General features: G+C 51.4%; 1 protein-coding gene across 3 annotated transcripts in view; it reads left to right on the top strand.

Moving 5' to 3' along the window:
- SLX9 (SLX9 ribosome biogenesis factor) overlaps positions 1 to 19,748 on the top strand; it is a 37,641-nt gene that overhangs the window by 4,441 nt on the left and 13,452 nt on the right. Inside the window, exons 1-4 of one of the 3 annotated variants that reach the window (XM_027768634.1) lie at positions 11 to 183; positions 335 to 443; positions 15,218 to 15,288; positions 16,629 to 16,697. In XM_027768634.1, the coding sequence (XP_027624435.1) occupies positions 15,222 to 15,288; positions 16,629 to 16,697 (136 nt within the window). In that variant the 5' untranslated portion in view covers positions 11 to 183; positions 335 to 443; positions 15,218 to 15,221. Of the gene's footprint in view, positions 1 to 10; positions 184 to 334; positions 444 to 15,217; positions 15,289 to 16,628; positions 16,698 to 19,748 lie in introns of those variants that run through there. The other 2 variants (XM_006169415.3, XM_027768633.1) reach the window with 2 other exon arrangements.

Genomic DNA, 19,748 nt, shown 5'->3' with positions numbered 1-19,748 from the left:
GAAAGAGTTTGTGGAGATGAAACAACGGTTATGAGTTAGGGAGAAATGTAGTAAGATTAGGATGAAAGGGCTGGGGAGAGAGTCTAGTGCCTGCCAAGTGTTGAGTTCATGATCTTTGCAGATCTTGATGCAGGAAACCTGAGGTTGGCCTGGTAACTGTGGGGTTGCCCTGAGCCCTGGCAGGTAAGGGACTTTCCTCAGGTCCTAGAGAAACCAAGAGATCCTTGTCCTTGCATGTCGTCTCCCTGCCACTGACTGGCCTCACGGTTCCCTCTGAAACCACAGAGCACGTTTCATGTTGTCTTCTTTCTTTCCTCATTCTTGGGCACACTAGGATTGGAATTTTGTTGGCACCGACATCTTTGCCGGGACCAAGATAGACCCTGGCGCCTTGGTTCAGAGGCTGGAGCTGGATGAGAGGAGCCTGGCATCCATCCGGAGAGGTGAGGAGGGGGAGGTGGGCTGAGGCACCTCAGTGGTCACTCCCCTGCCTCTGGGTGACCTGTGTGGTTGGTAAGGATTTGATTTCTATGGAAAAAATGTATAGAGGTACTAAACTAGAGAGGATAAAGAAACCCCACACTGCCTTCAACACATCGGATTGATTATGGAGCAGGTACCAGACTTCATAGCATTTTGTTTGTGAAGTCCTTAATATATGTTTCCATCGATGAGTTTCAAGGTCTGGGTACATAAAGAACAGAAAACTCTATATGGGGGCTTAGGAATCACCGTCTGGAAAACAGATTTAGAGATAAGTGTCCAGGGGGACTCAAGGGAAGACAGCAGTTTATAAAGGCTAAAAGCTGTAAATTACTACAAGGCATTTAAAATTGTTTAAAGAGAAGTTTTTGTTGATGTAGGAAAAGAATGTTAGGGTCATAGGACCAACCTAAGATAAAGAAAGAATGTATATGTCTGAAAGACGTAAGTCTGATATCTTGAGCTGTTCCAGATGCCTGGCACCAAAGTTCACATTCCAGACAGCAGAGCAGGCTGTATGTATGTTCTGCTTCCTCAGTGCTGGAAGGGGCTTCACATCTCAGGGGCCTTAAAAGAGTAACCACAGGGGGTACCAGCAGTTAGCGTAATGGCTATGTTGCTGGACTCCCACGTAGTCGACCACGGTTTGCGTCCTGGACCCGGTGGCTTAGAACTCACGCTGGGCGCGTGTGCGTGCGTGCCCAAGATCCTGAGAGGAGAATGGAGGAAAAAGGATAGCGGAGTGACCATCCCCCCTGGGGAGTGATTTCTCGCTTTCTGTCTCTATGTCTCTCTCTGTCTGGCGAGTGCACGCGCCCTATAGTGAAAACTTCTCCAAAAAAAAAAAAGGAAAACAAACAAACAAACAAAAGTAACCACAGGGACCTGCAGGTGGTGTGGTGGGGAAGGTGCTAAACTCCCACATGGCTGACCGCAGTTTGATTCCCGGACCTGACCGTTTGAGAATCACACTGGGCACATGTATGTGTGCACCTAAAATGCTGAGGGGAGGATGGGGGAAAAGGGACTGTGGTATGGCCATCCCGGGGATGATTTCTCACTCTCACTGTCTGTCTCTCTCCAGTGAGTGCATGTTGCGTGGTGGGAACCCTGGGGAAAAAAGTGACCATAAACATACCTGCAACACCACTGTTACCCCAGATAAATGAATGTTGTAATTTCTTAATGTCAAGTGAACACACAGCACTCGTGCTTTCATGGTGGTCTCGTCGCAGTCTAGTTGTAGAAATGGGTGCAAATGAGGTTCATGGTGCTGCACAGCTCTCCCCGTTTCCCTGTGCGTCTCCAGTGTGGAAGCAGGTCAGTGCTCCTGGGGCGTGGCCCGTGGTTTTGGTTTGCTGACTGTTATTCTGGGACCTTCACATGTTCACTGACCCAGCCAACATTCTCAGCCCAAGCTCTATCTTTGAGCTGGGGGCCCTTTCGGGTAGAGCACTGCCTTGGTCTATGGGAGTACCCAGGAGTAGGAGGTGACCTGAGGGGCTCCACTCCCACCTGCCACTTTCTGGGGAGGGACAGATGGTAGATACTAATGATTTCTTTTGCTGCAAGTGCAGTTTAGCACTTAAAACTACCAGCAGCAGGACCAGCAGATGACGTAATGTTACATTGCTGGACTCCCACGTAATCGACTCTGGACCCGGCAGCTTAAAACTCACACTGGACATATCTGTGTGTGTGCCCAAACTCCAGAGAAGAGAATGGTGGAAAGGGATTGTGTTGTGGCTATCCCCCTGGGGGATGATTTCTCACTTTCTGTTTCTTTATCTCTCCGGCAAGTACACACGCCCTATGTCAAAAAATCTCTCTTAAAAGACAAACAAATTTAAAAAACTACCAGTAGTAGCCAGGCCCTGAGGCTCTCCCCTAGACTTCCCAGGGTTGGACTGTTGGCCTTTTTCAGTGCTACTGCTCTGGGCAGAGCCCTGTTGCTAATCACAGAAAATGCCTGACTGTGCAATTTAAGAGCATGGTTTATTTAGCTCACAGTTTTGGAGGTCCAAAGTTAGGGGCTACACCTAATGCAAGTCTTGGAGGGGGGATCCTACGGCTGCATAGGGATCCTGTGGCAGGAGCTGGAGTTGAGCTGTCTCTGCCTCTCTCCCTCTCCTTACAGACCTGAAGCCAAATCATGCCCCAAAGGCCCTGCCTTTTGACACTAATCAGTTGAAGTCTGCACCTAATAATGCCACAGTGCAACCCATTTCAGCATGTGCATTTGTGGGGCACATTCAAGTGTGAGGCCCCTGTGCTATACTCCTGTGTTTATTTCCTTACATTATTTCAATCCTACTATGCACTTTCACCTTTAAAGTTGTAGGTAGCTGTCCTTTTGTCTTCTACTTTTTTTTCTTTTCAGGAGAGACTTGTTTTTGCTATAGGGTGCATGTGCTCACCGAAGAGACAGACAGAGACAGAAGTGGGAAATCAACCCTCTGGGGTGGGGGGGAGGAAGGAGTGGTGGTGGCCATGCTGCAGTCTCTGCTCCTCCATTCTCTTCTCAGGATTTTGGGCATTCATGTACATGTGCCTGGCGTGAGTTTCAGACCTCTGGGTCTGGGACTTACACTGTAGTCAGCCATGTGGGAGTCCAGTACCTTAACCACTATACCACCTGCTGGCCCCTTGTCTTCTACTTTAACACTTTCTTCATGATCTCATGATACTTCATTGAAGCACCTAGATCCTATTCTTAAATCATTTTCTTGTCAAGTAACTAAGCAGCTTCTGAGTCTTCTATAATTTTTCCAGGTTTTCATCTGCAGTTTGTGAACAGCTCTTCAGTGGGGGTTGCAGTTATATCGGTTGCTTTCTGTGGGTCACATGGGCTGTCTTGCTGCTGCAGGTTTTCATGGTCTCACAGTCTCATTGTGGAGTCTTCTCTTTCCTTGTCCTCCCTGCCCCCTCTGGGCATGGGATCCCTCCCACTCACTGGCTGTTTATCAGGATAGTTTCCCAGAGTAGGTTGCAGCTTCTGTTTTGCCTCTGAGTGGCGTCTTGCCCCAGCACCTTCCTGACACAGGATTGCTGCTACCAGGGATCTGGGGGTGGGGGCATGTGGGCAGCAGTGTGGGCCCCACAGGGCAGAGCCACAGGAACCTGGTTTCTCCCTGAGGTTCACAGAGTCTCTCCCTGAGGTGTTTTGGTCACTTTCTTAAACTTGAATGAGTGATCTAATCTTACAGAGTTAGCTCTGTATTACTTCATATAAGTCACTCTCAAGAGTTTTAAAAAGTACTGCAAAGGACGTTCTCTGGTACTGATGGTTCTCCTGGTCCATCTTGTGGTTAGGTTTTTCCAGCAGGTTTCCTTCTAATTCTCTGGGGGAGCCGGTGGGTGGTAACAACACTGTTTCTTTCTTTCTTTCTTTCTTTTTTTTAAGGACTTTTTTCTTTAAATTATTTTATTTAACTTTATTTGTTTATTTTAATTTGACCAGAGAGGGATGGGGTGGCAGGGGGAGGGTGAGAGAGCAAGCCGTCATGTCTGGTACTCGAACCATGGTTGGTCATGTGGGAGTCCAATGTCCCTAACCACCACGCCACCTGCTGGCCCTGTAACAACACTGCTTCTAAAGTCCTCCTTGCCTCCTGTTTTGAAACTTGCTTTATTGTTTAATAAATTAACAGGAAGTTACTTCTGTTTGGGACCCTCTGCACAAGGCCAGCTTTGTGTTCTCTCTGGGTTTATAATGAGTCTTTACGATTTTCTTAATGAGATCTCCATGATTCCTGCCCCTCTTGCATGTTACTTTCTCAGCCTTCCTTCTCTCCTCCCTTCCACACTGTCCTGCCTGTTGGGTACACGTACCTGGGAAGGTACCCCAGGTCTCTGGCCCCACAAGGAGGAGCTGCTTGCCCACCCCTCGCCCCCTCATGTTGGTGTAGGAGGGTATTGGAGGATGCCCTCATAGGCTCCCCCCTACTCATAGGCTCCCCCTTCTCGTTTGTTTCTCACCAGGGTCCTTCCAAGTGGGCATTGCAATTTGAGGCTGAGCAGCTGAAGGAAACGCAGCTCTGAGATTGGCACAGTTCAGGCTCACCCAGCCCCATCAGAGCTCAGTCATTTGGCACTGGGCTCTTGGCCACTTGGTGTCCCCCTGTCTGCTCCTGAGCACATGGTTCTCAGCCTGTGGCCGTGATGGCAGTCTCTCAGTCTGTCAGTCTGTCATTCTGAACTGTTGGCCCAGATCAGGACTCAGCGAGAATGTGGGTTCCTGTTCACAGATGTCCATCCTGTGGCCGAGGTGGCAAATGCCCAGCCAGTCCCAGGGTCTTTCTAGCCTGCCTGGGATAGATCTCCAAGGACCCAGGGGACAGCGAGATAAGCATCTGCTAGTGCCCTAACAGCAGTCAGAGCGCTGCCTTGTCCTGTGTCTGCGCTGAGTGCTCATTCCCCACTGGCTGCTTGCTCTGTAAAACCCAGCTCCCCACGACCAGGTTCCTCTTTGCTGGGTGAGCTGGTGTCTGTGAATGGCCCTGGCTGCTCCAGCTACGAAGGCTGGCACTTGGCAGTGAGAACCACACGTCTTGTCCCCTCAGACAGGGTGAAGCAGCAGGATGGAGCCATGGTTTACTATGAGACTGGGAGTGACAGTGGGGCCTCCCTGGGCATGGCTGCAGGGATAGCTGCCCACTTCTATCACCCCAGGCACCCTTCCCTCCCTGTCGTACCTATCTTGGTTACTGGGTACACTTAGGCTATGGGAACCCCACACACCTGCAGACAACCTCTGGGGACCCTGAGGATCCTGCTTTAGAGCTCCGGGAGGACAGCAGATCTTCTCAGTGCTGTCTAGGCTGGCACGACTGTTCCCTCCTGTCTCTTGCTTGGGGTTCTTATAGCTGCTGCAGTGTGCAGCCTGGCCACCATGTCTGATGCTCAAGGCAGCATGACAGCTCTTTGTAGCCTTGATCTGCACAGTTTCTGAGCTTCCTAGGCTGCTCTAACCAAGGTATCATTGGCTCTCACTTCCCAGGGTGTAAATGTCCTCTCAGCCAAGAAAGGGGAGCACAAAGGAGGATGACCTGCGAGGTCTGACCTGTAAACCGTGGGCTGGGAAGGACTGTGTTGTAGATGCCCAGTTCACAGCACCAGCATTGCATATGAAGGTTGAACAGATGTCCTCACAGTTGGCAGGGCTAGGGGTCCTCAGAAGAGGCTGGGCCTCCACCCAGGTGCTCTAGGCTGGGCTGTAGACACTGCGTCCAGCCTCTGCTTGTGCCAACCAGCACTTCTACCAGCATTTGTCACACAGCCTAGCTTTGCTTGTGCAAAGGAGGTTCATTTTTTTAAAAGAATTATTTTATTTAACTTTATTTATTTTTAATTTTGACCAGAGAGGAACAGAGTGAGTAAGCAAGAGAGAGAGAGAGAGAGAGAGAGAGAGAGAGAAAGTAAAAGAAAGTGAGAAAGCAAGCCGCCAGGTCCAAAACTTGAACTGCAATTTCGCCACGTGGGATTCCAGTGCCCTTAACCACCATGCCACCTGCTGGCCCCAGAAACCCACAACACAAAGGAGATTTTTAACCCCTAAGTTATGCAGGTCTAAGGTTAAGAGGAGTTAACAGCTGTGGACTCCTGACAGCGGTGCCTGGTATCACTTGGTATCACTGCGTCCTGTCAAATGATTTAGGCTGTGTGTAGGTGGGCTTTGGTTGCCTAGAAGTTGGACTGGTCCCAGTTCCTTGTTCATAAGTAGTGGGACTCTCCAAATCTCAGTCCCCTTGTTCACAAAGTGGTCACAGACCTACCTCTTAATTGCTCAGGACTAGCTGCATCTAGAAAGATCTAGGTATCTTTAACAAATGCCCCTTCCTTGTTTCTCTCTAGGGAGGACCCTGTGAGGTGACCAGACCAGTGGCCCCAGAGAGCACAATGTGTGGCCTCATCCACCTGGGCCATGTACTCCTTCCTGTTGTAGAGGGTCCCGGTGATCCCCATCCCTAGCCCAGAGTCAGAGCCAGTGCTGGTTTTTAGGCGTAAAGAAGAACCCATGGCCCTGCGCTCGCTGTGGCTATGATTCCTGCCTCCATGGCCCTGGGAAGGCTCAGTAGCAGGTGATCTGAATTGCAGTGCAGTCCTCTGAGAGTGGTCCCTGAGGCACCACCCTCTGGGGCTGTACTTTGCCATGTGGGTATCTCTGTGGCCCATCACCTTGTACCTTAGCACAGACTCCATCCTGGGAGTGGCACAGGCTGTGGTCCTGGCCTGGCATCTCTGTGTCCCCAGCCCAACTGCTGTGGTTTTGGGCTGGATACAAGTGACCCTGAGGCCTCCTGGAGGGTCCATGTGGAGGGAACAGGCTTGGCTTCCTCTGCCCCTTGGTCTGAAGAACCAGAGCGCATGGTGCACAACCCCATAGGGGCAGACACCAGGTGGGCAGTCCCACAGGTATTGGGGGGTGGTGCTTGCCTTGATCTGGGGCCCAAGGCCCTTTCTTGCTGCTAGGGAAGTGTCTAAGTGCCCTAGGTCTCTGCTGGATTCTTCTGTCTCAGCCTCTCCCCACCCTGCCCCTGCCTGTTCTCCAACATTGTTCAGGGCTCCTGGTTGTCTAGGGCCCTGGTGGAACCGAGGCTTGTGCTACACGGGCCAGTGATGTCGCTGTGAAGGTGGGGCTGTCTGTGGGTGCCTGTCTGTCTGGATTAATGCCATATTCTTCTCGCCCTGGGCTGAGTCAGAAGAAATAGCATTGAGGAGGCTGTGGCCCATCACCAGTAGACAGATGCCTGCTGCATGGCTTCCCCTATGCACATGCAGGCCCCTGCCAGCCCCAAGTGCACCTCTGCATCTTTCTGCACCCTTCTGTACCCTTCTGCATCCTGCAGCCCTGCAAGCTGTGGGTCTGTGGGTCCCTGGGGGTGCTTTGCTGGTGGTGTCTCCTCTGCTTTTGCCAGAGTCTTGGGAGCCAACAGCCCTGAAGCCACATCTGTTCCAGCCCTTTGCTGTCTCCTTGGGCTTGCTCTTTCTCATGACCAGAGGTTGTGCATCTTGCAGCCATGGGCCATGAGGCCGTGAAGTGTTGTGGCTTTGCCCACTGCTGGGGAGGAAAGGAATTGTGGGTATAGAAGAAGGCTGGCCTAGAGCTGCCCCTTCACCCCTGCAAAGACAGCCCCCATCAGCTGCAGAATCCGGTTTTGCCCAACTGAAGCAGCTTCCAGCTTCTCTGTTTGCTCTGCGGGGGCCTTGAGCTTGTGGAGGATCCAGAGTGAACACCCTGACTCTTGCTTCCCCCATTCCAGGTACCTCCCTACCTTGTGACTAGCTCAGGCTGTTATGGTGAGCCTGAGTACATGTCTGGTGGCCCAGCCAACAGCTGTGATGCTGTTGGTGACTGTGTCCCTTGGCACTGTGCCATCAGGAGGAGCTGGTCCGAGGGCACACTGTAGAATTCTGTTTCTGGTTCTTCATTCTCTCATAGCAGGGATGTGTAGGATGTAAGTCTGCTCTCTTCTCAAATAGGCACCTGGCATGCAATGCAGAGCTATAGGCAGGATGGATAGACCTGGCAGAGGACAGGTCTGGCTCTCCAGGTTGCCCAGGTGACTGCCAACTAGACCATTATCTCTCCCATCTACCCCCAAGCTAGTGGGAGTTCTGTGCACCCTCTCTGCCTGGGTGGTCTCTCCTATGAGTTCCTTGGCACTGTACTGCTGATGTGTCCAACAGGGGGCAGCAAATCTATGGCACTCTTCCTGGGTTGGCCCAGGTTTGGAAGGACAGGCTCCACTAGAGGCGGGTGGATGCCAGGAGTCTCACAAACCTGAGCTTCTGACACATAAGGGTCTGAGGGGGTTTAGAAGCCTGTCTTTTGGGGTTTTTATAAAAACAACCCTTAAGAGACCCTTTCTACAGTTGTAAAGGTTGTTTTTTTTTTTTTCCCCCCACTATAGGGCATGTTGTGCTTGCCAGACAGACAGACAGAGACAGAGAGACAGAAAGTGAGAAATCACCCCCCAGGGTGGATGGCTGCGCCACAATCCCTTCTCCTCCATTCTTCTCTCGGGATCTTGGGCAGGCACGCACACGTGCCCAGTGTGAATTTAAGCCACCGGGTCCGGGGCTTGAACTGCGGTAGACTACATGGGAAGGAGTACAGCGACATAGCCATTACGCTAACTGCTGGTGGTCCCTCTACAGTTGTGTAGTCAGGGACTTCTACACAGGCCAGGCAGCACATGCTCATTGCTTACCTGCCTTCTCACATGGTACAGCAAGAACAGGACTGAGCCATGGGTCACTGCTTGGGGAGCAAGACGGGTGACACCCTCGTCATGCTCATAGCTCTGTGTGGTGGCCGTCGTATGTGTGCTGGTGGGAGGATGTAGGCCCCACTGAGCCCGTTGTGAGATGCTTCTCCACTGGCCAGTAGCCGTGGGAGCCTGTGTCTGCTGCTTTCAAGCCTGACCTGCTGGGAGGGTGCATTGTGGAGAAGGGATTGGCAGGCCTGGTGGGTGTTTCCGAGTGGCCTGCTCAGTGGCAGCTCTTGGGCCTGCCCATGTAGAGTCACAAGGTACTGAGGGTTTGTCTCAGGCTGTGTGCTCAGTTATCTCCTCCATCTCAGCTCAACAGTGGTCAGGAGCCAACTTGCTGAGTTCTGTCCTGTCCTGTCTTCTGTTCCTGGTGACAGCAAGAGACATTCCATAATAAGTTCCTTTATCTGTAAGATCCTCTTGGGCTCTGGGAATTAATTAGTCCATTTTGGGGAAACTTAGGTACAGAGGTGACAAGGCAGTATGGTGCCTGTGAGAATCACAGTGACCCCACCTCTTCACTGTCCCACAGCAGGGGCAGCGACTTGGAGCATGCTCCCTACCAGCCAGGCCTTTGTTGCATTCAAGTTGTCTTAACAATGCCTAAATGTACAGTAGTAGAATATGCAGCAGGCTCACTCAGCTCACGAGGAGACCACATCTAGGTACCATCCTGGGCGCCAGGAGCCCAGCCTGATGGGGTGGCCAGCATCTCACAGAGGTGGGATGGCTGCATGCACAGGGGAGGGGTGGGGAGGTGGGCAGGGAGTAAAGGCTGACTTCAGGAGTCTGGGCTATGATGTGCCCTCACCTGGTCCTGCCTGAGTCCCGGCAGGTGCTGCACCAGCAGTGTGGCATGCCAGCTGGGTCCTCCACACATACTGCCCAGCTGCGCCTTCCCTCACTGCCATGCCCGTGGCAAAGACCTGACTATGCGAAACCACCCTCACCAAAAACTGCATTTGTAAGAAGGAGCATTTTGGTTTAGCTGCAGTGGCATTGTCGGCCAGGTGTTGCCACATACAGCTAGGGCCACGTGGGAGTCTAGGTTCAGTTCCCAGGCCAGCCTGGACAGGCCAGGTGCAGGAGCTCACGCCCTTGATCTTGGCAGCTGGGAGGCTGTGACAGAAGAGCACAAGAGTGAGACCCAGTCTGAAAACACCTCCCTCCCAACTCCCCTGCCCCCATAGAAACAAAACACTGAACATTTCATAACTGAAAACATGGGGTATGCCCACTATAGCACAGACAAATAAGCAGCCCTGGAGAGTAGGAGCCCATGTCCTGGCTCCAGAAGCAAACACGCGTACACATGTGTGTGTGTTATCTTGTACATGATTCTCACCCAGACATACCCCCTGCTAGTCACTCACCTGGTTTGGAGCCCATGGTACCATCTTTCCCATTCAGGAGGCGGCCAGCACCTTGGTCTGCAGGTCCTTGAAATGTACTTGTGCTCTTGGTTCAGACAGGATCCACTGGCTGCCTGTGGTTATCGCAGACCCCATGTGCCTGAGTCTTACCTAGCCTGGATTTTCTTGCCAAGCAGTTGAGGTCACGGGCCGCTATCTCAGGCTTACCCTGTGGGTCTCCCATGAGACTCACATCCCTGCTCCTTCCTGTGATGGCTGGGAGGGAGGAGGCAGGGCTGCCTGCTGCTAGGTATGGTGTTCAGTTGGTCCTGGAGTTACGTTCTGAAACCTCTGGCCTTGAGGGGCCCTCAGGTTCTCCGGCATTATCAGCAGGCTTGCCCCAGAACGTTCTCTCCCTGTGGTTCTGTCCCAGGCTACTTCCAAATTGTCCTCCCAAGGGAGGTAGCTCTTTTGGGTGTTCCATCCTTGTTTGGGGTGCTGCTGTTCAGCCATCTATCTTGGGCTTCAAACCCCTCCTGCCTAGAGATGGTGGGCTTGGAGATAATCATCTGAGCATGTGGATTGCTGTTTCCAAACTTGACACTTTGGACTCAGTGACTGGGTGCTGTTAAGGTTCTTAGCACGTTCCTGCTGTGCAGTGGTGCCCATCTCCTGCTGGGCCACTTACCATCCTTCCTCGTGGGCTGCTGGACTGGCGGGCATCCCAGAGTCACAAACAGAGCTTGCGAGTGGGGAAGGTGGCATAGTGCGTTGGCGACTGCAGGCTGCTGTCCTGAGACTTAGGTTCCCAGTGCCTCCTCCTGAGCTCGAGGAGCAAGTGCTCGAGGGGTGACTGCGAGTACTCACCTGCTTCCAGGCTTCTCCTTCCCTTCCTGGCCATGTCCCCTGGGGGTCAGTGCAGGCTGCAGGTCAGGAGCTGCCGGTTGGCATGGCATCAGGGTGGGTGTGAGCTGTGCTCAGTCCTGTCCTCAGACCTATGGCTGTGCAGCACGTTAGGTGCTTACTTGGCACCTCCGTTCTCAACTAGCAAAAGTGGGCACAGGGACCCTAGGTAGGACTGTCCCTTTTCTATGACTCACATGGAATCTTTTCTGAGGACAACCCGGAGAAGCCTGGTTGGCATACAGGCAGGACAGAAGTCACTCTGTGCTACTGGAGGTGGCCAGGATCTCAGATGCTGCCAGGACAGTGGCCGGGTTGGCTGAGTGCTCTGTGCTTCTCTGTTCATGACCTCTGTACTGGGGTGTTCTGTCTGCTGAGAGAGCTCACCTGTGACTCAAGAGAAAGCTGTGCTTTGTTGAGCTCATGCCATGGCATTGTATCTGGTTAATAAATCAGAAAAAACAGCACATGATTCTAGAAAGCTCAAACACAGCAATCATTGGTGCCAGCTCCCTACTGTGGACCCCTTAGTCTTTTCCCCATATAGGTGTGCACAAACCAGTTGTTACCTCATTGAACTCCATTCTGGGGATACCTCTCTCCATGCTGTTCTGAGGTACTGAGCTCCATTGGACTCCATTCTGGGGACTGAGCCTCACTGACTTCCATTCTAGGGACACCTCACTCCATGCTGTTACGGGTTACTGAGCTCCATTGGACTCCATTTTGAGGACTGAGTCTCACTGGGCTCTATTCTGGGGACACCTCATCTCTGTGCTGGTCTGGGGACTGAGCCTCACTGGGTTCCATTCTGGGAACACCTCACTCCATGCTGTTATGGGTTACTGAGCTCCATTGGACTCCATTTTGAGGACTGAGTCTCACTGGGCTCTATTCTGGGGACACCTCATCTCTGTGCTGGTCTGGGGACTGAGCCTCACTGGGTTCCATTCTGGGAACACCTCACTCCATGCTGTTCCTCAGGGCTGAGGTTTTGTATGATGAGATGGTACTGAAGGGAACGTCCTTGAGACAAGTCTTTGTGAATATGAGTGCATGTACATAAAACTTGGTGGCAAGGAGCAGCAGATGGCGCAATGGTTACGTCACTGGACTCCCCATGTCGTCAACAGTGGTTTGAGTCCCATACCTGCTAGCCTCAAACTCACGTGGGGCACATGTTCTTTGCGTGCCCAAAATCCTGAAAGAAGAATGGAGGAGAAGGGATTGCAGCATGGCCATCCACCCTAGGGGGTGATTTCTTGTTTTCTGTCTCTCTGTCTCTCTAGTGAGTGCTTGCACCCTGTAGCAAAAATCTCTCTTTAAAAACAAAATAAAATACCTGGTAGCAGAATTGCTGAGTCAAATATATGAATGTTTAGAGGTCAGTAAATAGTGCTAAATCACTTCTATGTATGCCACCCTGTGGGAGCTGCCAGTCAGTGCCCACCGATATCCTTCTGTCTGATTTATGCCACAGACCGGTGTGCCTGGTGGACACTGGGCCTGTCATAAAACATGTGGTTCTTCACCAACCAAGGAGGCTCAGTTAGTCCTTGGTTCTCTGTAATGTGTCTGTCTGTGTCCTTTTCCAGTTTTTCTTTTATCAGTCTTGGGTGTTTTTTGTTTTTGTTTTTGTTTTTTTCCATAGAGCATATGCACTCACTGGAGAGAGAAACAAAGGGGGAAAGTGAGAAATAATACCCTTCCTACCCTGGGGGGGCGTGAACCACATTTTAGTCCTTTCTCTGTTCTCTTGGGATCTTGGGCATGCAACCTCATGTGCCCGGCATGATTTTCTAGCTGTTGGGTTCGGGACCTGAACTGGGGTCGGCCATATGGGAATTCAGTGCTCTAACTACCATACCAGCTGCTCACTGTCTGTCAGTCTTTTATTGCTTTTGCAAAATCTGTATAGGAAGGTGACCTGCTTTAGTATTGGAGATGTTTCCCCCCTTGGTAGTTCATTTTGAATTTGTTCTTTCAGTTTTTTCCCTGCACATGTTTTAAATTTCTATGTAGTAAAACTTGTTTTCTTTGTGTTTTGTGACTTCATTTTTTGTAGCACGTTTACAGTTTCCCTTTTTCTTCACATACTAAATCTGTCCAGACCTTTTATTGTGGTGGAGAGTGAGGTGGATGATTCGCTTCTTGGCCGCAGTGGTGAGCCAGCCCTATAGGTGCATTTTGGGCTGCGTGCACCAGGCAGTTGTGGTGCCGAGGACTCAGGGTCAAGAGGGGCCACAGCACGGAGTACTTCACCTTATTCTCTAGGTCTGTGGGCCTGCTTCTGCAATAGCTCTGTAACCGTAGTTACTTCTGACTCCCATGCCCAGGACACGATTCCAGCACCCAACACGTGAGACAGATCTTCGTCGTGAAATGAGTGGCACAGCTTCTTGGTGTCATTTGCAGAAAAGCCAATCTCACTTTGGCTTTTCTGTATGGTTCCTTTAAAACACATGTCCACAATACCCCATGAATTACATCCTCCACAGATGCAATACCTATCCTCCGTCCTCTGGGGACAGGTGAGCCCACAGTTCCATGTGACTTTTGTGTAGTGTCATTTCTTACTGAGCTTAGGCAGTTAAGCTTGGTGCATGAGGCTCCTCTGTTAGAACCAGGACCCCTCACCCACACTGTGTGCCATTGCCACATGGCCCCCTTTTCAAACTGAGAAGCCACAGCTCTGATAGGGCAGCCACTTGGCTATGTTCCAGAGCAGAGTTCATGCTGCCACAACGGTGGCTCAGCTTCGCTTTTCTCATCAGAGGGACTTCTAGGCAGCCCATGCCCACACCACGGGTCACCACCTGGCCATCCGGCATTCTGATGACTACAGTTGGCTGTGGTTGGGGTAGGCCTGGGACAGCACCACAACTGAACACCTTGCCTAGAAACAGGATGGCATTCGGGACCACCCTCAGCAGACTGCTCGCTGGGGCTGCTATTTCTATGGTGATTACTCACGTGACATTCATAGTACGCAGCCACACAGGTTTGGTCTGCTAGCTTGGCCATGTGCCTCATTACCAAGTTAGAAACCTGCACAGACAAGCTGACTTCATAAGGTTGCTTGTCATCTGTGTGGGGTGCACACACTTGCCCTGTCTGCATGTGACCTTGGCCCCAGTGTCTCGCTCAGTGCCCCTGAGCTGTTGGGAGGAGCAGACAGGTGCTTCTGAGTGGTGGGCAGGTCTCTATGAGCTCCTGCTCCTGTTCCTCAGGCCAGGATATGGCGTTGCGGGCCTGCAGTTCCAGGCAGTCTCTGCAGGGGCTGCTGTGTTCCAAGTCCTTAGCAGCTGATGGGAACCGCGTGTTTGGGTCCTGTTTCCCTGGTGCCATGGAGATTGGGTGTTGGGAGCTCCCCAGGGCCCAGCCAGGAAGGGGCCTAGTGCCAGCATTTTCAACATTCCTGACCAGGCTGGCCCCGTTTTCATCCCAGCACCACGTGGGTGACTGTGGGTCAGGTTCTGCCATCTCAGAATCTGCCTTTTCTTTCTGAGTCATTTCAGAGCGGAAGGAGAGGCAAGTGGTGGTCTGGATGAAGTGACCTCCTACTATATGTGAGGGGTCCTCAGCTGACACTTCCTGGGAGGCCATAATGCCCCCCTCAATGCAGGACTTGCAGGGCCAACCCCACTTCCTAGCCAGCCTCTATGTGCCCCAAAGAGGTCCCCCAACCCAGTTGCAGCCCTGACCGCCCCCATGTTTATGTCTGGTGCTGTGCCCAACCTCATGGACACCTTACTTCTTCACCCCTTAACCCCCTGGCCTGTGACACCACACAGAGCTGCTCTCACCCCAGGCCTGGTGACTAATGTGTGTGTGCGGGACAAGAGGGGGGTCTGTGGCCAGATCAGCCAGAGGTGCGTCAGGGATCCCAGGGGCTGGCTCACTGTCGGCCCCATGCAGCCTCACTCCCCATATTGAGCAGCCCTGCGGCTGAGAGTGATAGCAAGGTCGCAGCTTCCCTGCCCCTGGTCAGGGAGTGAAGTCAGGGATGAGTGTGGAGGAAAGTAGGTCAGCGCAAGCACGTCTGAGGGACACGCAGGGCTGCCGGCATCCAGGACTGGAGGGATTACACTCCCTGCAGCGTCACGGACTTGGCAGGCTTCGTACTGGTCCTGCAGTGAAATCTGAAGTCGCTCCAGGATGGCCGCCTTCCTCGCCAGAACTGTTTCTACTTTGTCTTTCCTCCAGCCTCATGGAGCTGCGAACTGGCCAGGGAAATGCACAGGAATCACAGAATTCTGGACATGCACCCTATGGAGGTGTGTTTTGGGGATGTGTGTCTTAAGGCTGAAACCGTGTCCTTCAGGGAAAGTCAGTGAAGGCTAAGGATACGCGTGCCTCCGCTGGAGCCTCCATCTGAAGAGAAGTGGGTCTTTCCTCAGTCTGATAGTGGGCACAGTGAGGCCCTGGCTCGACAGCTCTGGCACAGACGTGGACCTGTGGCTGGGGCTCTACGTATCTGGGCTCAGGGCAACAGATGCAAGGGGGTGCTCATTAGTACTGCCTAGCAGGGTCTTCCCAGGCTCCTCAGCATCAGCCCCTCGTTCCCGTGCCGTCACCGGGCTCCCTGTGTTGCTCCCTGTGTTGCTCCCTGTGTTGTCCTACTCCACTCCTCCACCTATTCCCCACCTCCAACCTCTTACCCCTGTGTCCATGTGGGCTGGAGCCTGGGGCGGGCAGGGTGCCAGACACCCCTAACTCGAAGATGGATGGAACTGCTCTCCTGTGCAGCAAGCTGTCCTTCTGCCCATTGTCCAGCGCATTCTGACCCAACCTACAGGGGTCAGAACAGTCTTGTCTTGGTCATTCTCACGTGAGTCAGCCCACCAGCAGCTCTGCCCAAGGACTGGGGTGGCCATGTGGCCTTCCTGTGGCCTGGGAGTCCCCCAGCTCTATGGACAATGCCCTTATTTCCTGGGTTGTCAGGTCCAGGCAGCACTTGCTTCTGCTGCCCTGAGACCCAGGGTGGTGCTGCATCAGCCTCTCCTGGGTGGTGAGCACAGCAAGAGGTGCCTTCCTCTGGGTTACCACGTTCTCTCCAAGCTCCAGTCCAGGCGGTCCAGAGTCCACGTCTGTCATCCTGTGGTCATGGGGGAGATTTGGGGTTGTACTGGAGAGGGGTCAGGACAGGAATGCAGCACCTGTTCTATTCCAGTTTCTTTACTCCCTATACCTGTGTCTGCCTCCGTGGAAGGGAGGTGCTGGGGCAGCTAGCCAGGGTCACAGTGAGGCGTGCTCAAGGGTGTGGGGACAGGTGTCCCTTGGAGGTCTGGTAGGGAGTGGTGGGCAGGCCTCCTTGTTGGTAAATGCCTGCCTGGGCTTTCCAGGGGTTCAGCGGTAGGCAGCCAGTCCATCACCTCAGAACACACTGTGCTTAGAGAGTCTTTCACCACTGTGGCCCCAACAGCAGGGAGCCCTGTGAGGGGCAGGGCCAGACTGGCTGTCTCACCCAGGCACAGACTACCACCACCATGGTGGCAGGGTGCTAGGGGCACTGCCGTGCACCTTCAGCATCTGCCCGGCTTGTCCTCAGCTGTTCAGGCTTGGACTCCAGCTGTCATTCTGGACAGCTGCCTCACCCTTTGCTCTCTGTCCCCAGGTACAGAGACAAAAACCATCCTGCCCAAGAAGGAAAAACTGAAACTGCGGCGGGAGCGGTGGTTGCAGAGTAAGTACCAAGTCCCGGTCTCTGGGTGGCTGGGCCAACCTTGCTCCAGGGACCACACAGGCTGGGGACCACACCAGGTGCCCAAGAGGCTTGGTTGGGACTCTAGAGGTTGCATACAGTGGCTGAGGGACAACTGAGGCACAGAGGGCAGTCAGGGGGCCTGGGCAGCAGGAGATGGGGCAGTTGGTAGGCAGAATCTGCTGGTCACCTGTAGCACCTGGCTCCCTCTTCCCTCAGGTGGTCTCGGGGAGTTGCCACTCTCAGCACTTTGTAAAACTGCCTATTTTTGGTACCCATGATGAGATTTTTAGTTACTAAAGCAACACATGTATGCCTGAGTCTCCTCATTTTTATGTTCAGAAATATCTGTAGCTGTGAAGCTCCCACAGGGCAGTGTGTCATCCCAGAGTGCCGTGCGTGTGACAAGGCATCCATGCACAGCAGTGTGTGGGTGGGAGGCTGGGGCTCAGGCTCCTCTCAGGCTCTGGTCATCCTTCCCACTCTTTCTGCGTCTTCCTGTGCAGCGGGAGCGTTCATGCATTTCCAGCCAGATATTTCACTATAGCTTGATACAATCCTTACTCACTGTGTTTTGGAATGTCGTTATTTTTCATGATACTGAGTATTTGCTAGTGTTTTTTAAAGGTTTTCTTGTCAAATTTGAGGAATTTTTTTCTCACTGTTATCTTTTCAGTGTGATTCTGCTGGTTTTGTCAAATTAATTTGGGATATTTTCTTTTCTTTTCTTTTTTTTTTTTTGGAGAAGTTTTTGCTATAGGGCGCGTGCACTTGACAGAGAGACAGAAAGTGAAAAATCACCCCCCAGGGGGGATGGCTATGCCGCAATCCCTTCTCCATTCTCCTCTCGGGATCTTGGTATGCACGCACATGTGCCCGGTATGAGTTTAAGCCACCTGGTCCGGGACTCAAACCATAGCCCACTACGTGGGAGTCTAGCGACGTAGCCATTACACCATCTGCTGGTCCCTGGAATATTTTCCTTTTTTTTTTTTTTTTTTGAGAGTTTTTAGCTATAGGGTGCACGTGCTCGCCAGAAAGACAGAGAGACAGAAAGCGAGAAATCACCCTCCAGGGGATGGCCACACCGCAATCCCTTCTCCATTCTCCTCTCGGGATCTTGGGCATGCACACACATGTGCTCGGCGTGAGTTTAAGCCACCAGGTCCAGGACTTGAACCACAGTTGGCTACATGGGAGTCCAGCGACAAAGCCATTATGCCAACTGCTGGTCTCTGGAATATTTTCTTAAGATTCTCACATGTTAAAAAATGATATACATTTTTTTCCTTGCAGGTTTTTTTGTTTGTTTTTGCTATGGAGAGAAAGAAGGGGGAAGTGAGATATCATCACCTCCCAGGGGAATGAACATTCTGCAATCCCTTCATTTATTTATTTTAATATTTTTTGCCATAGGCCATGTGCACTCACCTGAGAAAGAGAGAGAGAAGGAAAGTGAGAAATCAGCCCCCTGCCCCAGGACACTCCGCAGTCCCTTCTCCTCCATTCTCTCAGGATCTTGGGTATGCATGTATACACGTATGGTGTGATTCTCAAGCCACCAGTTCTGGGACTTGAACTGCAGAGTCAGCAGTGGGATCTGCTGTCTTAACCACCATGCCACCTGTTGGCCTCTACTCGATATTTTACTGTGAACAATTTCCCAGAAAAAGGGGGAACAATTTTAGTAATACCCTTGTACTCACCAAGCAGATTTTATAATTACTCCCTTACTTCTTGATCACATGACTGTTCATCTATTCTTTTTTATCTGTTCATCAATACTTGGAGTGTTTTTTGTATTCCAAAGTTGGAGGTATCAGTACACTTTCCCATAAATAATCAGCTAGAGTTCAGTACTTGTTTATATTATTTTCTTTTGAAGATCTTATTGCATACTATGAAATGCATATCTTAAGTATATCCTCAGTGATTTCTGACAGTGAATGTGTCTATGCAGCCCAACCCCTTTCAGGGTGTGGCCAGCACCATTGCTCAGATTCCCTGTGCCCAGAGGGAGTAACCACTGTCTGACCTCATTTTTTTTTTTTCTTAAGTTTCGCTTTTTTGCTCTGGACGTCTTATAAATGGGATCATGTAGAAAGTACTTTTGCATCTGGCTTCTGCTCGGATGTTGTTTGTAACCTGTCCAGGCTGTATGTCACCGTTGCTGTGGCCCTTGCCTCTCACTGTATGAATTTCCATTTCTTAGCCATTCTATTGATGGACACCTGGGCTTTTCCCCATTTTTAGCTGTGATTCACGCAGCTGCAAACATTCTTCACAAATCTTTCTGTGGACATATTTTATTTCTCTTGGGTAAATTCTTAGGAATGGAACGCTGGGTCATAGGGTAGGTGGATGTTTAGTTTTATAAGCAACTGCCAGACATTTTTCCAAAGTGGGTATGTAAGCGTCTCGCTCTACAGCTCTGCGATGTGTGTGGTGTAGGTCTCGTCAGTCTTGGCCGACTGGGATGGGGAAATGGTATATCGTAGTGGTGGTAATTTTTGTTGCCATTAAAGAGCATTTTCATGTGCTTACTACCCATTTGTGCTTCATCTTCTGTGAAGTTCACATTTCATGATGCTTCTTGCCTTTATTAATGAACTTCATGAATTCTTTGTATAATCTACTGACAAGTCCTTGGGCAGGTGTATATTTTGCAAATTTTTTTTCTCCCAGACTCTGTGATTTCCCTGTTCATTTTCTTCACATTTTCTCTTTCATTCGTGATAGGATGTGCATGCATGCATGAGGAAAGCACCCTCCACAAGGTTTGATATTCCACAATCTCCTTCCAGCCTTTTGGATCTTGGGCACTCATGCACATGCCCAGTGCGTTTCAGGTAGACTGGGCTGGGGATTTGAACTATAGATGACATGTGGGGGTCCATCTTATTTTTTATCGATGAACATAAGTTTAATTTTTCTTTTAGTTTCTTTTTTCACTCGTGGCAGAGAGCACATGTGCATACACAAGAGAGTGAAATGCCTTCCATAGGGTCTTGTTATGGCTTCTCTGGAGCCTGG

The sequence above is a fragment of the Tupaia chinensis genome, unplaced genomic scaffold (genome assembly GCF_000334495.1).
Source record: "Tupaia chinensis unplaced genomic scaffold, TupChi_1.0 Scaffold147038_1, whole genome shotgun sequence".
In the NCBI taxonomy this organism is placed as follows: Eukaryota; Metazoa; Chordata; class Mammalia; order Scandentia; family Tupaiidae; genus Tupaia; species Tupaia belangeri.
Note: the sequence above shows the minus strand (reverse complement) of the source record. Positions and strands in the feature narration are given on the sequence as shown.